General features: G+C 32.0%; 2 protein-coding genes across 17 annotated transcripts in view; one reads left to right on the plus strand and one right to left on the minus strand.

Annotated features, from left to right (window-relative positions):
• Positions 1 to 425: 425 nt before the first annotated feature.
• Positions 426 to 10,279, minus strand: LOC139511293 (uncharacterized). 2 transcript variants are annotated; one of them, XM_071297926.1, is made up of 6 exons: positions 10,116 to 10,279; positions 8,923 to 9,048; positions 6,403 to 7,260; positions 5,611 to 5,699; positions 3,981 to 4,450; positions 426 to 932 (listed from the first exon to the last, which is right to left on the minus strand). In XM_071297926.1, exons 1-5 carry the CDS (start codon positions 10,144 to 10,146, stop codon positions 4,433 to 4,435), a joined length of 1,122 nt encoding a protein of 373 aa, XP_071154027.1. In that variant the 5' UTR covers positions 10,147 to 10,279; the 3' UTR covers positions 426 to 932; positions 3,981 to 4,432. The 2 variants fall into 2 exon arrangements, with proteins under 2 accessions (XP_071154027.1, XP_071154020.1); XM_071297919.1 differs by lacking the exon at positions 5,611 to 5,699 and having other exon boundaries at positions 10,116 to 10,278.
• A 1,713-nt stretch (positions 10,280 to 11,992) lies between these two features.
• LOC139511307 (protein SSUH2 homolog) overlaps positions 11,993 to 22,408 on the plus strand; it is a 39,524-nt gene continuing 29,108 nt past the window's right edge. For 2 of the 15 annotated variants that reach the window (XR_011662011.1, XM_071297990.1), the window contains exons 1-5: positions 12,455 to 12,519; positions 15,768 to 15,858; positions 18,110 to 18,138; positions 18,601 to 18,624; positions 21,903 to 22,040. Coding sequence is in view for 8 of the 15 variants with exons in the window: in XM_071297990.1 (XP_071154091.1) it covers positions 21,926 to 22,040 (115 nt within the window). In the remaining 7 variants the exon portion in view is untranslated. Of the gene's footprint in view, positions 12,147 to 12,439; positions 12,625 to 15,752; positions 15,859 to 18,109; positions 18,139 to 18,600; positions 18,625 to 21,902; positions 22,041 to 22,408 lie in introns of those variants that run through there. The other 13 variants (XR_011662009.1, XM_071297983.1, XM_071297999.1 and 10 more) reach the window with 12 other exon arrangements.

Genomic DNA, 22,408 nt, shown 5'->3' on the forward strand with positions numbered 1-22,408 from the left:
CGTACTTTTCTATCACAAATTCATGTATGTGGTTTTGATTTTATATTTGTTATTCTCATCGGATTTTGTCTAATTCTAAGTCCGTTTCTGTGTGTGTTACATTTTAATGTTGTGTCGTTGTTCTCCTCTTATATTTAATGCGTTTCCCTCAGTTTTAGTTAGTTACCCCAATTTTGTTTTTTGTCCATCGATTTACGAGTTTTGAACAGCGGTATACTACTGTTGCCTTTATTATTCCTTAAATGATACGCTTTCTATTCATCTAATCTTATAATGCAACTGATTCACAAAAATAAACATTTGTAAAATTAATGAAGTGTATCACAAAATTGGGATTTGGAAAAAAAAAATGAAAGTTACGTTTGATTTTAAGATGTAGATTTATGTACTTGCTTCTAATATGTATAATAAATGAGAACAATGGATTTCCAAGTAGTACTGATTTATTTAAAGAAAACATGTCATAATTCTATCCAATCTTTCCTACTGTATTTTCGTTTTCTTCACAAAAATCCTCTATGACATCTAAACACTGTAAATATCTCACTAGTCCCTTGGGAATAGTATTCTCTATATATTCAATGTATTTCCACAAAAATTGTCCATAGTGTTGACGCAAGGTGTTTCTACAAGCTTGCATTAGTTTTGGCGGAAGAACTTTCTCATAAATAATTTCAATAAGTTTTTTATCTTTACAATTGGTTGATAATTCCTTTAATGTCTCACAGGAAACTGTGCATGTCGTCTGTAGTACCATCCTAAGTAGTTGTCTATATCCATTACATTCATTTCTAGACTTTAAAAGTGATAAATTTTCATCTAAATCTAATTCTCCATTTTCTTTAATGAGTATTACTATAAATTTCCATAGAATCCTTAAAGGCAAATGATTCTCGGTGAAAAGATTCGGATTGTTACTCAGTGCACCTCGTCTCCCCCAGCCCATCAACTGGAAAAAGAATTTCAAGTTACTGATGGATGCAGTTGAGAACTATGCAAGAAAATGGGTAAAGCGCGAACCAGACGAACCAGAACTGGATACTTTGTCTGAATGGATCAAAGCTATTCGATCATGCATTCAGAGGCGCATTCAAAAACTACGATGTAATATGAGTACTAAAGTTTCTAACCCTTTCAAGAATCCGGAGGTTGTGGATGCTTTATCCTTTTTGCATGACAAATATGTCGTTGTTCCAGCAGATAAAGCCTCCAATAATATTGTCTTCATATGTAAAAAACATTATTTGCAATGTCTCACTACAGAGCTTGGAATTGATAAAACTACTGGTAATCCTACATATTCTTTAACATCATTTACCAAGGACGAAATTTTACAAAATCATAAATCTGTCCTTCTTTCTTTTGGTATCAACATCAAAGAAAACGAAGAAAACTTGCCTTCATTATACTGGATACCCAAATTACACAAAACTCCATATAAAGAACGATACATAGCTGGGTCTTCAAAATGTTCAACCAAACATCTTTCTAAAGTACTGACTACTATTCTTTCGACAGTTAAAGATGGGCTTCAAAAATATTGTGAGGAGATATATTCTACCAGTGGTGTTAACCAGATGTGGATTCTCAAAAATTCGAAAGATCTACTGCTTAACCTTCAATCACAATCTTTGCAATTTTGCAGCAACATAAAAACTTTTGATTTTTCTACGCTATATACTACTATTCCCCATGCTCAGTTGAAAGATCGACTACACCATCTCATAAAACAGAGCTTTTTCTATAAAAATGGAAATCGTAGATACAAATTTCTTGTTTTGGGTTACAATAATTCATATTTTGTGAAAAATCACACTGAATCTCCCAGAAAATATACAGAAGATGATATTATCAAAATGCTGGACTTTTTGATCGACAATATATTTGTTGAGTTTGGAGGATTTATATTTCAACAGACAGTCGGTATTCCAATGGGTACTAATTGTGCACCCCTGCTGGCTGATTTGTTTTTGTACTCGTATGAAGCAGAATTCATTCAGAACCTTCTAAAAGACAAAAAGAAAAAGCACCTTGCGAAATTCTTTAATTTTACTTTCCGATATATTGATGATGTTCTATCATTGAATAACCCATATTTCAGCCAATACTTACATCTCATATATCCAAGTGAACTTGAAATTAAGGATACCACTGATACTAGAAGGACTGCTTCATACCTTGATCTTTTCCTCAATATTGACGTAGATGGACGACTTCACACGAAAATCTATGATAAACGGGACGATTTCAACTTCCCAATTATCAATTTCCCATTTCTCAGCAGTAACATACCCTCTGCCCCTTCGTATGGTGTTTACATATCACAATTGATACGTTATTCACGTGCTTGTTCACACTATACGGACTTCATATACAGGAGTGTGCTCCTTACGCAGAAACTGCTCCAACAAAGTTATGAGGAGGACAGATTAAAATTGACACTCCGTAAATTTTATGGACACCATCACGATTTGGTGGATCCATACGATGTTTCGTTGACCAAACTAGCTAAGGACATTTTTACCACATGGTAGATTGTGTTTTGTCATAATGTCGTCTAATCTTTTAATTACCAAACGTGACTTATTCCCGATTGTGACTGTTTTGCCGAGTGTGAACTCGCATTACTATAAGACGTGGTACGGTACTTATACATCCCAAATTCATGTATTTAGTTTAAATGTTTAATGTTATATTTGTAATTCTCATCGGATTTTGTCAAATGTTTTGACGTCTTTTCTATTATATTTATGTGTTATGGTAAAGAAAATTAATCACCGCCTTCATTTGTCAGATTTGATTTCGTTCAAAGTAATCAGTACGATATTTTACGTTTGAAGTTAGATTCATAACAAACCTGACATAGTTTTATAATATAGTTAATTGCTACCTCAGTTTTATATTAATAAGAATTAAAATGTGCTTTGTTATTAAATGCAATATCAGTATTTAGTTCAAATATATAATCTTAAATTAATCCTAATTCTAATGACGTCATTTTTTCGTCATTTTTCATTTTTTGATGCTCTGTTTTACTAATTCTAATGACGTCATTTTTTCGTCATTTTTCAGTTTCAAATAGGACGTCACTTGGCGTAGAGGTTTAAACGTATTCGGATGTGTCTACTTTTGTGTTTCAAATGTCTGGTTATGTAAATGTATTTCAGTTGTTTCCTGTAATTAGTTAATACTTCAGCTTTATCATGTACATCTTTTGAATGTTCATTTTATTAAATTTACTGTTTGCAAAAGTATAAATTACTCTAAATTATAGGGATTTTCTGGTAACTTAACGGAAAACCCTTGCCGTTTTTGGCACAACCTTTTTGATCTTTTGGTCCTCGATGCTGTTCAACTTTGTACTCGTTTCGGCTTTCAAACTTTTGTATCTGTGCGTCACACATAGGTCTTGTGTGGACAAAATACACTTCTGGCGTATTAAAATTTTGAACTTGTTGCCTTTTGTTGGCTGTTGTTCGTGTGATTCTTTGTCAATTGTGTTCTCCAATTTATTTATATTGTAGTCCTGTGTTGTCATTTTGATGTTATATTTCACATGGCCATAAAAGTGCGAGGTTTGGCATGCCACAAAACCAGGTTCAACCCACCATTTTTTCCTTTAAAAATGCCCTGTACCAAGTCAGGAATATGGTCATTGTTATATTATAGTTCGTTTCTGTGTGTATTACATTATAACGTTGTGTCGTTTGTTTTCTCTTATTTTTGAGTGTAAATTCACATTGCGATAAGACGTGTCACGGTACTTGTCTATCCCAAATTCATGTATTTGGTTTTGATGTTATATATATATGTTATATTTGTTATTCTCGTGGGATTTTGTCTATATGTGTTACATTTTAGTGTTATGTCGTTGTTCTCCTCTTATATTTAATGCGTTTCCCTCGGTTTTAGTTTGTTATCCCGATTTTGTTTTTTGTCCATGGATTTATGAGTTTTGAACAGCGGTATACTACTGTTGCCTTTATTAAGTACTCGAACACATCAAATCTCTTGTAACGAACGGCCATCATTAAAGGAAATGTACATTTCAGACTGCAGTAATCCACGTCACAATCTTGTTCTACCAAAGACACAACATGAACTAATGTATTTGAAGGATGTGAAATAACACCTAGAAACAAACAACAATCTTGTGAATGTTCAGTTCGAAAACATTTACCATTTTTGGCATATAAAAGGTGACATATGTTATCCAGACCCAAAATTTGAGCCCAACACAACAAACTGAATCCATTATAGAATATATTACTGTTGAAACCGTAGTCTAACAGTATCTTAACTTTCTGTGTATCGTGAAGAAACAATGCATCCACTAAAAGGTCATTTTCTTTCCTTCCAGCAACATTTATCTCGTCAGAACTTATTCTTCCGAAAAATGTGTTCTTCTTTTGAAGAGTTTGAAGAATAAGTTTTAACATTTCAAGAGAACCTGAAAAAAAAGAACTGGTGATCAACGTCAATTACCTTATACAATTAACTATTGCAGTAAATCTGATCTTATTATATCTTTTGGACTTTTTTTCTATTTTTCATTTGTTACTTTATTAATTTGTTTTTTAAATCAATTCTAAAGTGTTCTAATTTACACCAAAATAAATTCAGGGTCAAATTACTGAAGTAAAAGTACTTTCCAAGTATTCATGAATTAACATACTTCTGTAATTTACCTGTTGGTGTTAAGTTGGAGATCGACCATACTTGTGTTATTTACCTGTTGGTGTTAAATTGTAGATCGATAGACCAGTCCATACTTATGTAATGTAACAGTTGTGTGTTAAATTGTAGATCGATAGACCATACTTCTGTTATTTACCTGTTGGTGTGAAATTGTAGATCGATAGACCATACATCTGTAATTTACCTGTTGATGTTAAATAATTTGTAGATCAATAGACCATACTTGTGTAGTGTAACTGTTGGTGTTAAATTGTAGATCGATAGACCATACTTCTGTTATTTACCTGTTGGTGTGAAATTGTAGATCGATAGACCATACTTCTGTAATTTACCTGTTGATGTTAAATAATTTGTAGATCAATAGACCATACTTGTGTAGTGTAACTGTTGGTGTTAAATTGTAGATCGATAGACCATACTTCTGTTATTTACCTGTTGGTGTGAAATTGTAGATCGATAGACCATACTTCTGTAATTTACCTGTTGATGTTAAATTGGAGATCGATAGACCATACTTGTGTTATTTACCTGTTGGTGTTAAGTTGGAGATCCATAGACCATACTTGTGTAATTTACCTGTTGGTGTTTAGTTGGAGATCGATAGACCATACTTGTGTAATTTACCTGTTGGTGTTTAGTTGGAGATCGATAGACCCTACTTGTGTAATTTACCTATTGATGTTAAGTTTTAATTCAATAGACCATACTTGTGTAATTTGCCTGTTGGTTTTAAATTGGAGATCGATAGACCACACTTGTGTAATTTGCCTGTTGGTTTTAAATTGGAGATCGATAGACCATACTCGTGTTATTTACCTGTTGGTGTTAAGTTGGAGATCGATAGACAATACTTCTGTAATTAACCTGTTGATATTTAGTTGGAGATTGATAGACCATACTTCTGTAATTTACCTGTTGATGTGAAGTTGAAGATGGACCATACTTGTGTAATTCACCTGTTGATAAGTTTGAGATCGATAGACCATACTTCTGTAATTTACCTGTTGATGATAAGTTTGAGATTGATAGACCATACTTCTGTAATTTACCTGTTGGTGATAAGTTTGAGATTGATAGATAAAATTGAGAAAGGAAATGGGGAATGTGTCAAAGCGACAACAACCAGACCATAGAGCAGACCACAGCCGAAGGCCACCAATGGGTCTTCAATGTAGCGAGAAACTCCCGCACCCGTAAGCGTCCTTCAGCTGGCCCCTCAAAACATATGTGTACTAGTACAGTGATAATGGACGTCATACTAAACTCCGAATTTATTATACACAAAAAACTAAAATTAAAAATCATACAAGACTAACAAAGGCCAGAGGCTCCTGACTTGGGACAGGCGCAAAATTGCGGCGGGGTTAAACATGTTTATGAGATTTCAACCCTCCCCCTATACCTCTAGCCAATGTAGAAAAGTAAACGCATAACAATACGCACATAAAAATACATAAAAAGACCATACTTCTGTAATTTACCTGTTGATTTTAAGTTGGAGATTGATATACCATACTTCTGTAATTTACCTGTTGATGATTACTTGGAGATTGATAGACCATACTTCTGTGATTTATTTGCTGATGTTAAGTTCGAGATCGAAAAACGTACAAATATTAAGTTGAAGAAAGGATATACTGTCTTCAGTTATTTACCTTTTATATATTTAGTTGTTTTAAGATAAGACAAACTGTAATAATTTACCTTTTGCTATTAAGTTGAAGATAGAACATACTTCTAACTCTTTTTTACTCTTTAACTCAAGAAATGCACGCATCCATTCCATATCATTATTGATAACACATAGATCCGCCGCTGTTCGTACATTTTGTCTGTGTGTATCAACTGTTGTGTCATATTTGTTAAGAATTCTCATACTTTCAATTTTTCGATGTTCAACTGCATACTCCAATGCTGTGTTTTTCTCTGCCCAATAAATGCGTTCAAGATATCTTGTGTGAAAAGACGGGTTTCGGTCAAATCTTGATAATAACATGTCCAAAATGTCATGTCTGTCCATTTTAACACACGACACTAGCAATGTACATTGTTTATCATGATCAGTATTTTCTGTTGTTTTCTCATAGTGCCAATACTCAATCATCTTTTCGTTATACTGTAGGAGATCAAAAAGACATTTAGTTTGGTTATGTACAAGTGTTAAATAACATGGCGTAAAATAATGAGCATCTGTTATCATAGTTAATTCCATAGAGCCTCCAGAACATGAGGGCTTAAAATATGACATAATTTCATTCAATTTTTCTGTTTTGCCAAGAATAACAAGTATATGTATGAGATAAAGACCACCATAAGCTCGTTCTTCTAATGGGCCTTTTATTCTGACATCTTGTTCAAAAATCTTTTCTGTAAAAGATGGGATTTTCAAAATATCGGTTTCACCACACAAATCCATTATAACATGAGGACACATGCCACGCATAATGCACTTTCCTAGAACTCTAATAGCTGACGTGGAACCCATCGACTCTGGAAGTAATCCTTGCTCTAAGAAGAACGCACAGGAACACGTTTCCCCAGATGACAAGTCTTTATACACATCTGAAATACAAAATATAATGAAAGTTAAAGCATATTTTGTTTTAATGTTACCGTCTTATTCGTACGTCTGAATAATAGCACTAAGTAACAGTGTTATTATAGATCATTATAGGTCAGGGCTCGAATAAAACAAATCTAAAATGTTATCTGTTTCTTCTACAGCATATATATATATGAAAGGAAGAAGGAAGATCTAGGAAACACCTAACATTTGGAGGTCAGTAAAGATTTTCAAAAGGGTATTGCCAGACATTAGGTGATCGTTATTGTTTGCTATAAGTCCGATAAAAACAGAAAAAAAAACACTATAGCGAAATTAAATCATACAATTAAAAGACAAACATCAATAACAACTAAAACTGCTATTTCATTTCCTTAAGTTTGAGCATTTTGATTTTTGATTTTTTTTTGCTGTTTCCAACGGTAACCATTTCCAAAACTTTAATAACAGATGCCACTTTTGTACAAGAGAGGGAACATACCATCAAAACCATCACTGGGTTTGACCTACCATTTTTATGAAGTAAATTGTATTTTAAGGTTTCGGCAGCATTTTGACCTTTTTTGCATTTTCCATGGTAACTGCAGCCATTTTGGAAATTCCAATGCCAGATGCCACATCGAATTATGCCACTCAACGGGGTGGAACTCGTGTGTTCCGGAAACGTTAGCAGTTACTTCTCACTAGTAGCACCAGTCGTGTTGCGTAAAAATACAGTGGCAACACTGTCACATTCGGTATATTAAAAATCGGGCAACAAAATCATGGTGGCGTTCGTAAAATCATTTAAGAACAGCTTCAACTTTGTCAGTTGGAATGGCTTTAATGCAATGGCTTCCTTGCAATTAATAACTCTATCATGATAAAAGGAGTAGGTCCGGTAAGGGCCGATTTTGGCCTCAAATTTCAGGTTCATCTAACGAAAGTTTTTGGACAACTTTATAAACACTTAAGTGTCTATTTCAATTGATTCGATTAGTTTAGGTGAAAGATTTTAACTGATTTAGTTATTAAAAACACGCTGATTCAAGCTTAAATATGAAAAATATATCAAATATGCCAAAAAACGTCACTTTTTAGATGGTTTTTGTCAAAAATGAAAGTGGTCGCATCCGTGTTCATCCTCAACCTTTATATATGGTTTGTATTATTATCAAATACAACTTACATTTCAATATTATGAATGAACACGAATGCGGCCACTTTCATTTTAGACGGAAACCGTGTAAAAATTAACCAAAATGCTAAGATTTTGAAGATTTCAGTGATTTAGCATGACTTAATGATGCTAGAACGCGATATGTGTGCATTGTATTGTCAAAAACAGCTCATATTTATGTAGCAGAAGCATTTTACTTTCCAAAATATAGCTTAAAGATTACTTTTTCACAATTTTCTAAAACTGCTATATTTTGGGCCAAAAAGGGGTCTTACTGAACCTACTCCTTTAACAGCAGGCCTCGAACAATATGTTACAAACAGAGACATATATACATGTGTATATATGTCTCTGTTACAAATAATTAGATCTTTGGTAATCCTTTGGTGATTTTCTTTTTATTTATATGGATGTGTAAATATCTTAGTATGAGTATAGTTCTCCCTGGTATAACAGGATATATTTGGCATTGTTATATATAAACCAACAGTATTTAACTTACTAACTCTCATAGAGATGTTTACTATCGAAGAGTTTTCTTTGAGAAATAGAAAAATATTCTCTTCTGAACTGTCACAAAGAAATGTAAACCATTCATACTGGCCACTCTGTGGATTAACTGAAGGTCCTACAAAAGAAAGGTAGTTTTCACATCGGATTTTGAGCAGATACGTATTGATTCGTATTGTTGAATTCTAATTTTTTTTACGTTTTAATTTGTCTAGTGTAAAATCGTTCATATGTCAACTTTAAGAATATTTTGTGGACGACATCAATCTCACATCAATACTGATATATATGGTCTATATGTGTAACAAATGGTCATGCATGGTGGCCTATAATTGCTTTATTCTACCACTTCATTTTAATTCTGGTGGATATATACGTAGTTGTCTCATAGGCAATTATACCACATATAACCTCACTTTCAGGGGCGTTTTTTTTGTGGCTAAAAACATAAATTAATAGTGAAATGCACTAATGCAACGGTTCCTGACTTGGAACATGTAAATTTTATAGTTAAAGTGTCAGAGTTTGAAATTTTGTATGCCGAATTCTCTCCATAAATTAATGAATATGATAAATTGTCATATTCAATACAATATAAGCAGATTACGATAGGTTTTTGTTTGTTTATTTTTTAAAAGGAGGCATACGCCCATTACGCCCTTACCTGGACCCACCCATGACTTTTATAAAGATATATTTCACTTTCCGTAAGAACAGTCAATCTTGCTCCATTCTTTTTATTTTTGTCGTTTGTGGCATACGGTCGAATACGACTTAATTATCGTTGTATTTTTAAATTGCATCGAGAGACAAGACTACAAAAGAAAAATATTGGAGATAGAACTCGCGCACGTACCATTTCAGAGCACCTTATTGCGTCCATTTGGGGGTGGGGTGGGGGGGGGGGGGTTAAAAATAGTAATTGAAAGAGCAAAATGGAAAAAATCTTCAAATAGAAATACAGCATGAAACATCTATAATTAGTATTTTCTTGCACATTATACAACTCGTATAGCCATATGTAAAAACAACAAACAAACATATGGTTGTGGTGTGTCAATATAATAAATAAGATTAGAATGATCAATCTATACTAATATATGTTAGTGTATTATCTCAATATGTTTCGGTTGACCTATTTTAAATATAAACAGAGACGACACTCAATGTCTTATTAATTATTACCTTTGTTTCCTTTGCTTCCCTTCTGACCCATGTGTATATAATGTCCTTGTCCAAAGTGAGCGAAAGTTTATTATAAACTACGACATGTTTTATTTTCAATAACAGTGTTGTGTACTGTAAAGTAAAGTAGGTTATTAAACGGTTATATCACACATTCGCATGAGTGATTCCGGTAAATTTAAATCGTGATTTGAAAAATCAAAGCACACTCGTACTGTTAACTCCTAATATCTGATGGCTAGCAAATAATCAAATTGAATACATAGCTTAATTTCAGTGTAGACCACTAGAAGAAAGTTGCAGTTGTTTATTACGCCCTGCCCATAGAGATTGTCATCGAATGGAATGTTCAACACAAGAGAAAGGTGCATGACAATGTCTGAACTCAATAAACGTTCGCACTTTCGATAAGCCGTACGTGACTGTACATAAGATTTCAGGCAAACGTGAAACAGACACCCTCTGGATAACATGTTTGCCTATTCGTAGTACAATGCATAAATGTGTATTGATATGAAAGGTAGATTTAACTTTAAAATCAATGAGGTATAGGACCAATATCATCCTGAATTTATTTTTTTCAACAGCGGCAATTTAAAATAAAAACTTCAAAGATTTAGTTAAGTTTACTGACTGCAAAGCCAATTCTATTTGCAATTTTGTATCAAAAAGCCTTCATCAGTAACGTGTTCGTAGAACCGAATTGCATGTTTGTCCATTTGTATCAATTGCCTTCATTAGAATCATATAGAGTGGCGTTTCTCAAATTATGAAAATAAGGCTGAATGTTTAAATGTTTGATTTATTTTTAATATGTTAAAGACATTAAAGGGACATTAGCTACGAGATATAAAAAAAAACGCGAAATAGGATGTGTTTGTTCAATCAGTAATGTGTGACAAAACATAATTAACCGTTAATATGGAATCTAACAGACATAGAAAAATCCTTTGGTTAATTAGACAGCGTCTAGACAAAAATACAAACGAATTGTTGATACATGTCATAGAGCACATTCCTTATTAATTATTGGTTTTAGTTTGGCAGACTTTTTTTTATAATTTGGACATACGTTTTAGTAGGTTATAAATCAAATATGAGAATTGGAGTCGGTGAACATGAAATTTCATCTTATCCAAGAAAAGAATTGAGCTAAAAGAAGCAGTTTTCCATCTCCAATATCATCATTTATATGCGTTTTAATATGCAAATATGGGAAACGGTATAAATTGACAACCTGTTTTTTAAGCTAGACATTGCTTAAGACCATATTATCCTAATGTGTTGTACTATGGTAAATATGTGTATTCTTCCTTAATTTTAGCTAATCATGATGCTTGGTCTATATATGTATATGCCATTTTGTACTTCTTTGTTACATATTTGGTGGTTTTTATAGTGATTAAGATTAAAACACAATGTTGACTGCTGTATCCCTATTTTAACATTTTTATCTATACTCTATGTCTATTTGTTTTGTTCATCCATCGTTGTCAATATAATCATGGAATTTGATGCGACTGTAAAACAAGCTTGAAGTGAGAGGTTTAGCTATCTTTAAAACCATATTTAATCCACCATTTTTCACATAAGAAAATGCCTGTACCACGTCAGGAATATGAGAGTCGTTACCCGTACGTTTAATGTGTTTGAGCTTTTGATTTTGCCATTTGATTAGGGACTTTCCTTTTTGAATTTTCCTCGGAGTTCAATATTTTTGAGATTTTACTTTTTATGATATTTGATACTTATATTTTTATTAAAAGTACATTTATAAACAAGTTCTATGAATAAGGTGAAATCATGCATTTTTATAAAAAAAATTATCTTATATAACCTAACTTGCATTAATTAGGTTCACGATTGCATTTCTTTTTCTTTTAAGAAAGCAACTTATTACTTGTTTGTTTTAAAAATTGTGGTTCGCTGGTACTGAGACTGACCATACTTTTGTGTCCGGTTTCTTGTTTTGGAGAGTGACCACTTTGAAGAAAACCAACAGAAAAAGAGCTGTAGTAAAATGGATAACAGGTAAAACATGACAAACATACTTTCATTCGTTTATATTAATATACATTTACAACACTATATACTGTTGCGATTTGGGGACTTGTCAAAAACGAAAATAGACCCGCCCATAAAAGTTTTCCGTTTTGGAAAGTATATTACAAAGTGATAATCAAATGCATTCGTGATTCATAAAAAGATGCTGACGTTTACATTATGCAATGTAGCAAGAAACAAATATTATTATTTTTTCTAAAGCTTGATTATTGATAAGGGCAAACATTGAAGAGCCTAAAGTGATTAGCTGGTAGTCAGATGTACCAGATTTCTTCACCCGTGAAGTAAACCATGGGTTACACTAATGACTGGACCGAATGACAGGACCAAATGAGAAAATGCAAATAACTTTTTCATTTCTCAAAGGATTGATCTCAAATTTGAAATTTAATCAGATTTCATCATTTGTTAAATAGATTTAAGAAAAAAAAATAAGAAAAAAATTGTAAGAAACTTAAGAAAACGTGACATGACCTACTCTGATAATATGACAGGACCAACATCGACAATGACAGGACCAAATAAAAATGCTAATAACTTATTTATTTTTCAAAGGAATTATTTCAGATTTGAAATATAAATATGTTATAAAAACAAAACAAAATATGTTATAAAAAATATAGATTTTTTCAAAAACTTTCGAAAACTTGACATGACCCTAGCTGACTGACAGGACCAACATCAACAATGACCGGACCAGATGAAATTGTTAATTTCTCTTTTATTTCTCAAAATATTTTTTTGAAATTTGAATTATAATAAGATTTCATCATTTGATAAATAGATTTAAGAAAAAAAAAAAAATATAAGAAACTTTTGAAAACGACGGTGACATGACCAACTCTGATAATGACAGGACCAACATCAACAATGATCGGACCTGAGACTACTATAACTGGGTTATAGTAGTCTTAACAGTTATAGTAGTCTCAGACCGGACCAAATAAAAATGCTAATAACTTTTTTTATTTTTCAAAGGAATTATTTCAGATTTGAAATATAAAATAATATGTCAACTCTGATAATGACAGGACCACATACGACATCGACAATGACCTGACCTGAGACTACTATAACTGTGTTATAGTAGTCTCAGACCGGACCAAATAAAAATGCTAATAACTTTTTTTATTTTTCAAAGGAATTATCTCAAATTTGAAATATAAAATGATATGTCATATTTTGAAACCTAAATGTTATAAATAATATAGATTTTTACAAAAACTTTTGAAAACGTGACATGACCATCGCTGACCAGGACCAAATGAAATTGCTTATTACTCTTTTATTTATAAAAAATGTTTTTCTGAAATTTGAGATATAATTAGATTTAACCATTTTATACATAAAGATAGGAATAATATAGAAAAAACTATTAAAAGCTTGCTGTAATGTGACCTGGCCAACACTGCGACAATGACAGTACAAACATTGACAATGACAGGACTAAATAAAAATGCTATTTACTTTTTTTATTTTGAAAAGGAATTATGTCAGATTTAAAATATCATAAGATCCAATCTTTTAATACATCAATTAAATAAGAAATCTAGATTTTTTTTATTGCAAAAACGCGAAATGACCATCGCTGACTGACAGGAATTATCTCAGATTTAAGATATAATATGATCTCATCTTTTAATACATATTAAAGAATTTTTTTTTTTTTATTTCGAAAATGTGAAATGACCATAGTTCATGTAGTTCCTACTATACAAATCCTGGTTGAAATTAATAATTAAAAACACATTAAGATTGAATGATTTTAAAAGTTTTTAGCAAATAAGGAAAAAAACTAATTTGGGGAAAAACGATAGGTCTGGTAACGCCCTACGCGTTAATATTTGAACTTTTTATTGGTATTTTGTATTAAACCGAGTTGTAGAAATAGTGTTGAGCTTGAGAAACTTTGTAGATTTATTAAATCTATTTCTGTGAAAGTCTATCCTCCTGGTTAGTACATTGTACAACTATATGTTTATTTATCTTTTGTGTAAATATGTATCATATTAATTGATATTTCACACATGCTATATCTTATAAAATTGAAAATGGAAATGGGGAATGTGCCAAAGAGACAACAACCCGACCATAGAGCAGACAACAGCAAACAGCAGAAGGTCACCAACAGGTCTTCAATGCAACGAGAAATTCCAGCACCCGGAGGTGTCCTATAGCTGGCCCCTAAACAAATATATACTAGTTCAGTGATAATGAACGCCATATTAAACTCCAAATTGTACACAAGAAACTAAAAGTTAAAATAATACAAGACTATTAAACAAAGGCCAGAGGCTCCTGACTTGGGACAGGCGCAAAAATGCAGCGGGGTTAAACATGTTTGTGAGATCTCAACCCTCCCCCTATACCTCTAGCCAATGCAGAAAAGTAAACGCATAACAATACGCACATTAAAATTCAGTTCAAGAGAAGTCCGAGTCTGATGTCAGAAGATGTAACCAAAGAAAATAAACAAAATGACATTAATACATAAATAACATCAGACTACTAGCAGTTAACTGACATGCCAGCTCCAGACTTCAATTAAACTGATTGAAAAATTATGTCTTCATCATATGAATATCTGGCACAATCATCCCTGTTTATATTAGAAAGGAGAAAAGACTGGCGTCCAGAATATGAACCAGCATACAACGAATTAAGTTATATATGTTATATATATCAATGATCTTTATTCTCTGTAACTATGTATTTGGTTTATGAGAATAAAGATCATTCATTCATTCATTCATTCATTCAGAATATTTTGTATATTTATTTAATTACAGGTCATAATCTGATCTTTAGTTTAATGAACTATCTCTTAAAGTTAAACTATAAAATGATTATATGTAATAACATGTAAATATTTCAAAATCTCTTTCTTAAATATACTGATAATTTGTGTCTTTTTTCTTGTGACTCTCTGTCTATATTTTTCTTATATGATGTGCAAAATGGTCTAAATTGTCATTATTTCCAATTTGAGAGGAATATTCTGACAAATAATAAAGCATGATTAGCATTTTTATTTGGTTCTGTCATTGTCAAGGATTGTCCTGTCATTGACAACGTTGACCAAGTCACATAACAGCAAGTTTTTTTTTACCTTTTTCTTATATTTATGTATAAAATGGTATAATCTTCACACATGTCAAATTTGAGAGAAATATTCTGAGAAATAAAAGAGTAATTAGCAATTTCCTTTGGTCCGGTCATTGTCGAGGTTGGTCATGTCAGTTAGCGATGGTCATGTCATGTTTTCGAAAGTTTTTGAAAAAAATCTGTATTTTTTTATAACATTTAGGTTTTAAAATATGACATATCATTTTATATTTCAAATCTGAGATAATTCATTTGAAAAATAAAAAAGTTTTCTAAAGTTTCTTACATATTTTTTTGAATTTTTTTCTTAAATCTATTTACTAAATGATGAAATCTGATTAAATTTCAAATTTTAGATCAATCCTTTGAGAAATGAAAAAGTAATAAGTATTTTTCATTTGGTCCTGTCATTCGGTCCAGTCATTAGTGTAACCTGTACACCATATCATGTGACCTATTTTCACTTTCGTTTTGTCTTCACAGAAAAAAGGACCTTTCGTTCTACTTGATAAATTTGTTCGCCACAAGTTCGACTTCCTATCATGCTTCATAAAAATGCCAAAGTTCCATGAAGGTTTGACATGTTTAACAAAGTTATTGATGTAAAAAAAAAAACTCTTAAGGTTCATCATAACAAATTGACAAATATGGCCGTATTTTCACCTCAAAAACTACTCTGTGTACAGACTTGCCTGTGCTGTTTGGAAAGTTTTAAGGCCTAGCATCCGCTAGATATATAATATGTAACACATCATCAAACGACAACCACTGAATTACAGGCTCCTGACTTGGGACTGGCACATATATACAGAATGTGGCAGGGTTAAACCTGTAAGCGGGATTCCCCCCACCCCCTTACCTGGAACAGTGTTGTAACAGTACAACATACAAGAACGAACTATAAAATTCAGTTGAAAAAGGCTTAACTCATCAGTTGGATACAAATAGAAATACATCTGACAAAAACACAGAGAGGACTTGGTCGGGTACTTGTATATCCCAACATCAAAAAGATGCTTTATATTGATCTGAAAGTACTGACAGTTACTCACAGCTAGTTTAAAGCCACTAACAACTAATCAAAAAAATCATGCATCTAAGACTAAGTTATCAATCAGTACATAACCAACATCCAATGTAAAGACATCATAAACAGTCAGAGAAAAACATGACCTTGTGCAATGTCAAGATACAGGTATCGACAGATTGTCGATCCATGAATGTGTATATGTATATAAAAATAATATTTAGTTTGCTTTTGATTTACTGATAACAGAATCAGTATTTATACCAATAAAAACAATATTCAATGATCTAATTATAGTGTTGAATAGGTAACCGTTTAGAAATTCACCTGCACTGTGAGGGATTCTAACTCACAACCCCCTTAATTAAACCCTCTGGATTAATTATATAAAATGATTTAGCATCAAACAACTACATCACTTTTTATACGACCCTAAAAAATTTTGGGATCGTAAAATGGTATGATGTTGTCGTCAGCGTCATCGTGCGAAGACACATTGGTTTCCGGATAATAACTTTAGTTTAAGTGAATAGATCTTTATGAATTTTTTTCAGAAGGTTCAATACCACAAAAGGAAGGTTTGGATCAATTTTGGGGATGATGGTCCCAATTGTTTAGGAATATTAGCAGCCAAAAGGGGCCCAAAATAAGCATTTTTCTAGTTTCAGGATAATAACTTGTGTTCAAGTATTTCATTTGCTCTGAAATTATACCGCAATGTTGAAAACTACAAGTAGAAGGTTTGGATTCATGTTAGGGTTTATGGGGCCAAAGTTAAGGAATTAAGGGCCAAAAAGAGGCCAAAACAAGCATTTTTCTAGTTTCCAGACAATAACTTGTGTGTGTAATTGTATGTATCTCTCTGAAATTGTACCACAATGTACCATGTAACAAAGAAGAGGCTTAAGTTTTGGGTTAATTGCACAAAATATGTAGGAATTAGGGGCCAAAAAAGGGCCAAAAAGAAGCATGTTTTTAGTTTCCAAATAATCATGACAATAACTTGTGTTTACCTGTATGGATCTCTCTGAAATTGTACTACAAGGTTCAATACTACAAAGGAAAGCATGGGATTGAGTTTAAGGGTTATTGCTCCAAGGGGGTTTTCAATAAGTTGGGGATGGATTTTTTGTTTACCATTATTTTAAGGGATTCCATTTTTTTCAAAATTTTTTCAAATTTCGAATTTTGAAAAGTTTCAAGAAGAAATTTCAATTGAACAGTATTGTGCAATAGATTTGTTAGATCTTTGACCTCATTAATTTTTTGACAAAAACATATATTATGTCAAAAATTTGATCACAATCCAAATTCAGACAGTATCAAGCTTGAATATTGTGACCAAATTTGCCCCAACTGTTCAGGATTCGACCACTAGGGTCGTATAAAGCTGCGCCCTGCGGAGCACCTGGTTTTTTAAAAGATTTTGACTACCAATAATGGGTCTGGCATGGTCAGAAACTTAAGGTGGTACCAAACACCTGGACTAAAATAAATTTGGTTTGTTTAATTTCATAAAATTTTAACAAAATATTTACTTTGACCCTTTGACAAAAATATAAAAACTTCAAAAACATTGAACCACAGACTTTCTCGGAAAAAAATCATTGGATACACAGCAGTTTGACAAACACTAATTTTGATCATTAAGACGCTTAGTATTTCCTTAGGAATACAACATGATTTAAACGTTTTAGCTGATTTTTACAGAGTTATCTCCCTGTAGTGTTAGGTACCACCTAAATAACATGTTTACTATAACTTATATTTTGACTACCACTCTGTCTTTATATTTTAGCAACTCTGCAGAGGGTGGACAGACAGGAGGTAAGAATCTTCATCATAGATATTGTCCGTCTAATATCAACAAGGCAAGAGCTTTTTAATACCCCACCCAACACACATTGAGAGCATGTGTTTGAATATAGATAGTAAGTCCTTTCAAAATGCAACAATATCCAGACCTTTCCAATTTTGTGTCTTATAATTTGTTGTTTGTTTCCACATTTTCTTTCATAAATTCAGTAAAACACCTGTTCCTTAATTTGCAGAATCACCCTATTTATCTTGAAATAACAACTGCAACAAATAAAAAAGCTTGTAATTTTGTTTAAAATGTAATATATGTTCTTGTTGTATAACTCTTTTCTGTACGAACTGGAAAGTATTTTTTTTCGTTATTACAAAAGATATTTTAATTCTTTAATTAATGGAAACCATGTTGAAACCTAGGTTACCTCTTCAGTGTTCATGCGTAAGTGTCTCATCAGAACTTGTTTATTTTCATAGCTTTATAGGTCATAGGCCAAACAAGTAAGTATATGTGTTTCAGGTTTCTTATAGGTAAGGTCCTTTTGTGATATTTACTTGTAATTATTTTTTGTTTGTTTGTTTGTGTTGTTGAGTAGATGTCTTTCATCACAACTCCTTTTTTTTTCGGAATTAATAACTCAGCTTGATATCTTTATAATGATAAGTTTCACATCAAACTTACAGCAGCCCAACAACAAAATTTAATTTTTTCTGAAAGGTTTAGAAAGTTCATGATAAGGATGTACACATGTAAGGTATGAAACTTAAAAAAAGTAAAGTTCACAAATTCTGTGCACTTGTTTATACTGTTGGATTCTTGAAAAATGGACAGAAATATAAATGCAATATTTAAATTATAATGATTTCAGAAAATGGTTCAAATAATGCAATCAAAATTTTTGGGCAAAAACTATTTCTGTGCTATTTTTGTAAAAAAAAAATATAAAATCATAGCAAAAATTTCAGAGTTTACAGCAGGCTGATAAGAAACCTGAAACACAAATATTTGAAACGTTTCACTTATGTAGAAACAATCTGATTTATATCCCTGTTCTGAAATTTTTACATAAGTTACCTATAGATTTATATGGAAATTGTCATGATTAGACTTAGAATGAAGGAAAGACATTTAGAAATTAAACCATCATTCTTTATAACCCACCATTTCACAACCCTCTCTGTATATGCACTTGAATTTGCTAGTTTATTTTAGCTTATTATTGGCAGAATTTGGCTTCAACTTCACCAGCTTACTGTATCTGTAAGCAAAACTCTGCCCAAATAAATGCTTGAGTAAAGTAAACCTCACTCTTTTCAAGCATTCATTTTGTATTTGTCAAAGCTTATTTGTTTTCGCTGTTTATAATAAGTGATAAATTAAGAGATATATATTAAAGTTTATAGGTAAATAATGCTAGCCACTGAAAACACTGCTCTGGAATGGCCCAATGCACTGCAGTCTGTGCAGTGTAGTTTTACCCTCTTCTCATTGTAAATGCTAGGCAGGCTAGGTGGGTGGTGTAATTATTTCAACCTACTTTCATGCATGTTAATTTCTGTCTGAGCTTTTACTCAGCTAGTATATTTGGTTGGTGAAAATGACAGTTGTCAGTTTTGGTGATAAGTGATAATCTTGTAACTTTGGTTTCAACTGTAGGATGTTTCTAATAAGATCTGTCACCTTAAGTAGTATTACTAGTACACATACAGTTACCTATAGTTGTTAATTTACATGTCATTTAGTGAAGAGTTGTCTCATTGGCAATCATACCACATCTTTCTTTTTATATTAACCCTGTACCAGAAACCATTCTGTTGTAGTCTAAATCTATCAAACTTGTTCACTGTGAAACATCACCACCAGAATTAGGTATTCAAAGCAAAGAAAAAATTATAGCAAAAAGTATCTACTATGGATTCATTATTATTTGTTGGATATAATAAAAAAGATGTGATATGATTGCTAATGAGACAACTCTTCATAAGAGACCAAATGACACAGAAATTAATAATTATAGGTCACTGTACGGCCTTTAACAATGAGCAAACCCCATATCACAGAGTAAGCCATAAATTAACCTGAAATGACAAATGTAAAACATTCAAACTGTGTAATTTTATAAATGGATACCATATTATTTTCATGGATTTTGTGGGTACAGGTTAACCACAATATTTAATGTCAATGAAAATCAAATTTTCTATAGGCTTATATGCAGACTACAATAAAACCATGAAATTAAATATCCACAAACATGCTAATTTTCCTTAATCCATGAAAATTGGTACCCTTGAAAATAATTAAAAAAATACACATGAATCCACAGTTTTTCCCGGTTAGTAAAAACTATTTGCTGTACAATTTATCCACTTTAACATGAATTTCTCTGTGATAACCATTCTTTATTTTGAGAAACAGTGTTATTCAAGTTTGGATATGACCTAACTTTGGTCTAATACTATGAAAAGTAAAATGAATAAGTGAAGGATAAATATATTTTCTGTTTCATAATTTTACATATTTCATTGAAATTAAAATGCTATTTAGAGCTACATGTTACTGTTGAAGGCAAATTTTCTCTACTATCAATTTCAATTTTCAATATTATAAAATAATTTTCTGTTTGTATTTTTATGCCCCACCTACGATAGTAGAGGGGCATTATGTTTTCTGGTCTGTGCGTCCGTTCGTCCATCCGTCCGTCTGTTCGTCCGTCCGTCTGTCCATTCGTCCGTCTGTCCCGCTTCAGGTTAAAGTTTTTGGTCAAGGTAGTTTTTGATGAAGTTGAAGTCCAATTGACTTCAAACTTAGTATACATGTTCCCTATGATATGATCTTTTTAATTTTAATGCCAAATTAGAGGGTTTACCCCAATTTCACGGTCCACTGAACATAGAAAATGATAGTGCGAGTGGGGCATTCGTGTACTGGAGACACATTCTTGTTTGGAATATTTGCTTTGTATGAAATTTTCATTGTAATTTTAAAAGTTAAGGAAGCATACATTTTATTAATGAAATTTTTTTTTTTTTGAAAATATAAATTTCCTGTATATTGAATATTTGAATATGAAAAAGGTAAAAGATTTGTGTATAGTATTATTCATGATCAGTTGATCTTTTGTCTGGTGTATTGTCTCTTGGGTGGGACCTTTTTACTATTGTGTCCTGAAAACATGTTTTATAAAATAAACAGAAAAGATCATTATATTCAATTACTACTGAATATCTCACCCATAAACTGAATTTGCTGAAATTGATTTTGAAATAATAAATTAAACCACAAGTTTAAGTTTTATTAAGAAAGAATTAAAAAAATTCAATTTGTATTTTGAAATATCAAGGTGCGGTTATTATGACTAACGGTATTATAAGTAAAACATGAATGAAAGTATTCCAATAAAAATTAAAATTAGTTGACCTTTCATGTAGAGTTAAATACTCATCTGCAAACATCTTGTAAAGTATGAATGTTATTTATTTACTTTATGGTGCAAAGATCCTCTGTGAAAGTATAACAACCACCCATGTGAGACACAAACATGATTTTTATTTGATTGCTTCATACCTTAACAGTTAATGAATTTTGCAGTGACTGATCAGTATAATCTGCAATCAATTTATGGAATGTGGTTTGTTGTATCGTAAAAAAATTCTTTCATGACGGAAGTCTTTGAATAATTGAGAAATATTGTTGTCGTAACCATTGGATATTCTGTTTATTTTGTTCGCTATGTCAATTGTTTTACCTTTACATTCTACCCCACCCCCTAAAATAGAGGTGCCAAAGTATGCAGGGGACATGCCAGATGAAGATGTAGATCATAATCCAGATGCAGCACCCCCTGAGCCTACAGCACCTACTCTGGATGGGTTGAGCCCAATACCTGGGTACCAGAATATTGGATTCTCCGGAGGTAAGATCTTTGTAGAACATTTTACAGTTTAATCATTTGTCTGCAGAAATTGAAGATTTAGACATTTAAATCATACTAATAACATGACTTAAATAATGGGAAGGGATGAATGGGGTGTATTTTTGTTTTTATATATGGCAATGATAAGAAAATATTCATGATGACTGTAAAATTTAATAATTCAAATGTACTTTTGTAAATAGTAAATTATAATATGATCATAGAACAGGTTCATAAAATATAAGTATATTGGTGAATTTGTAGAAAATATCAAATGATTCTTCTTTTTTTAATTGAAAACAACACATCTTTTATCAATTCTTTGTGATTCCTATGACCTTGGATAGACAAGAGACCAAACATATTCA

This window comes from Mytilus edulis, chromosome 1, assembly GCF_963676685.1.
Source record: "Mytilus edulis chromosome 1, xbMytEdul2.2, whole genome shotgun sequence".
In the NCBI taxonomy this organism is placed as follows: Eukaryota; Metazoa; Mollusca; class Bivalvia; order Mytilida; family Mytilidae; genus Mytilus; species Mytilus edulis.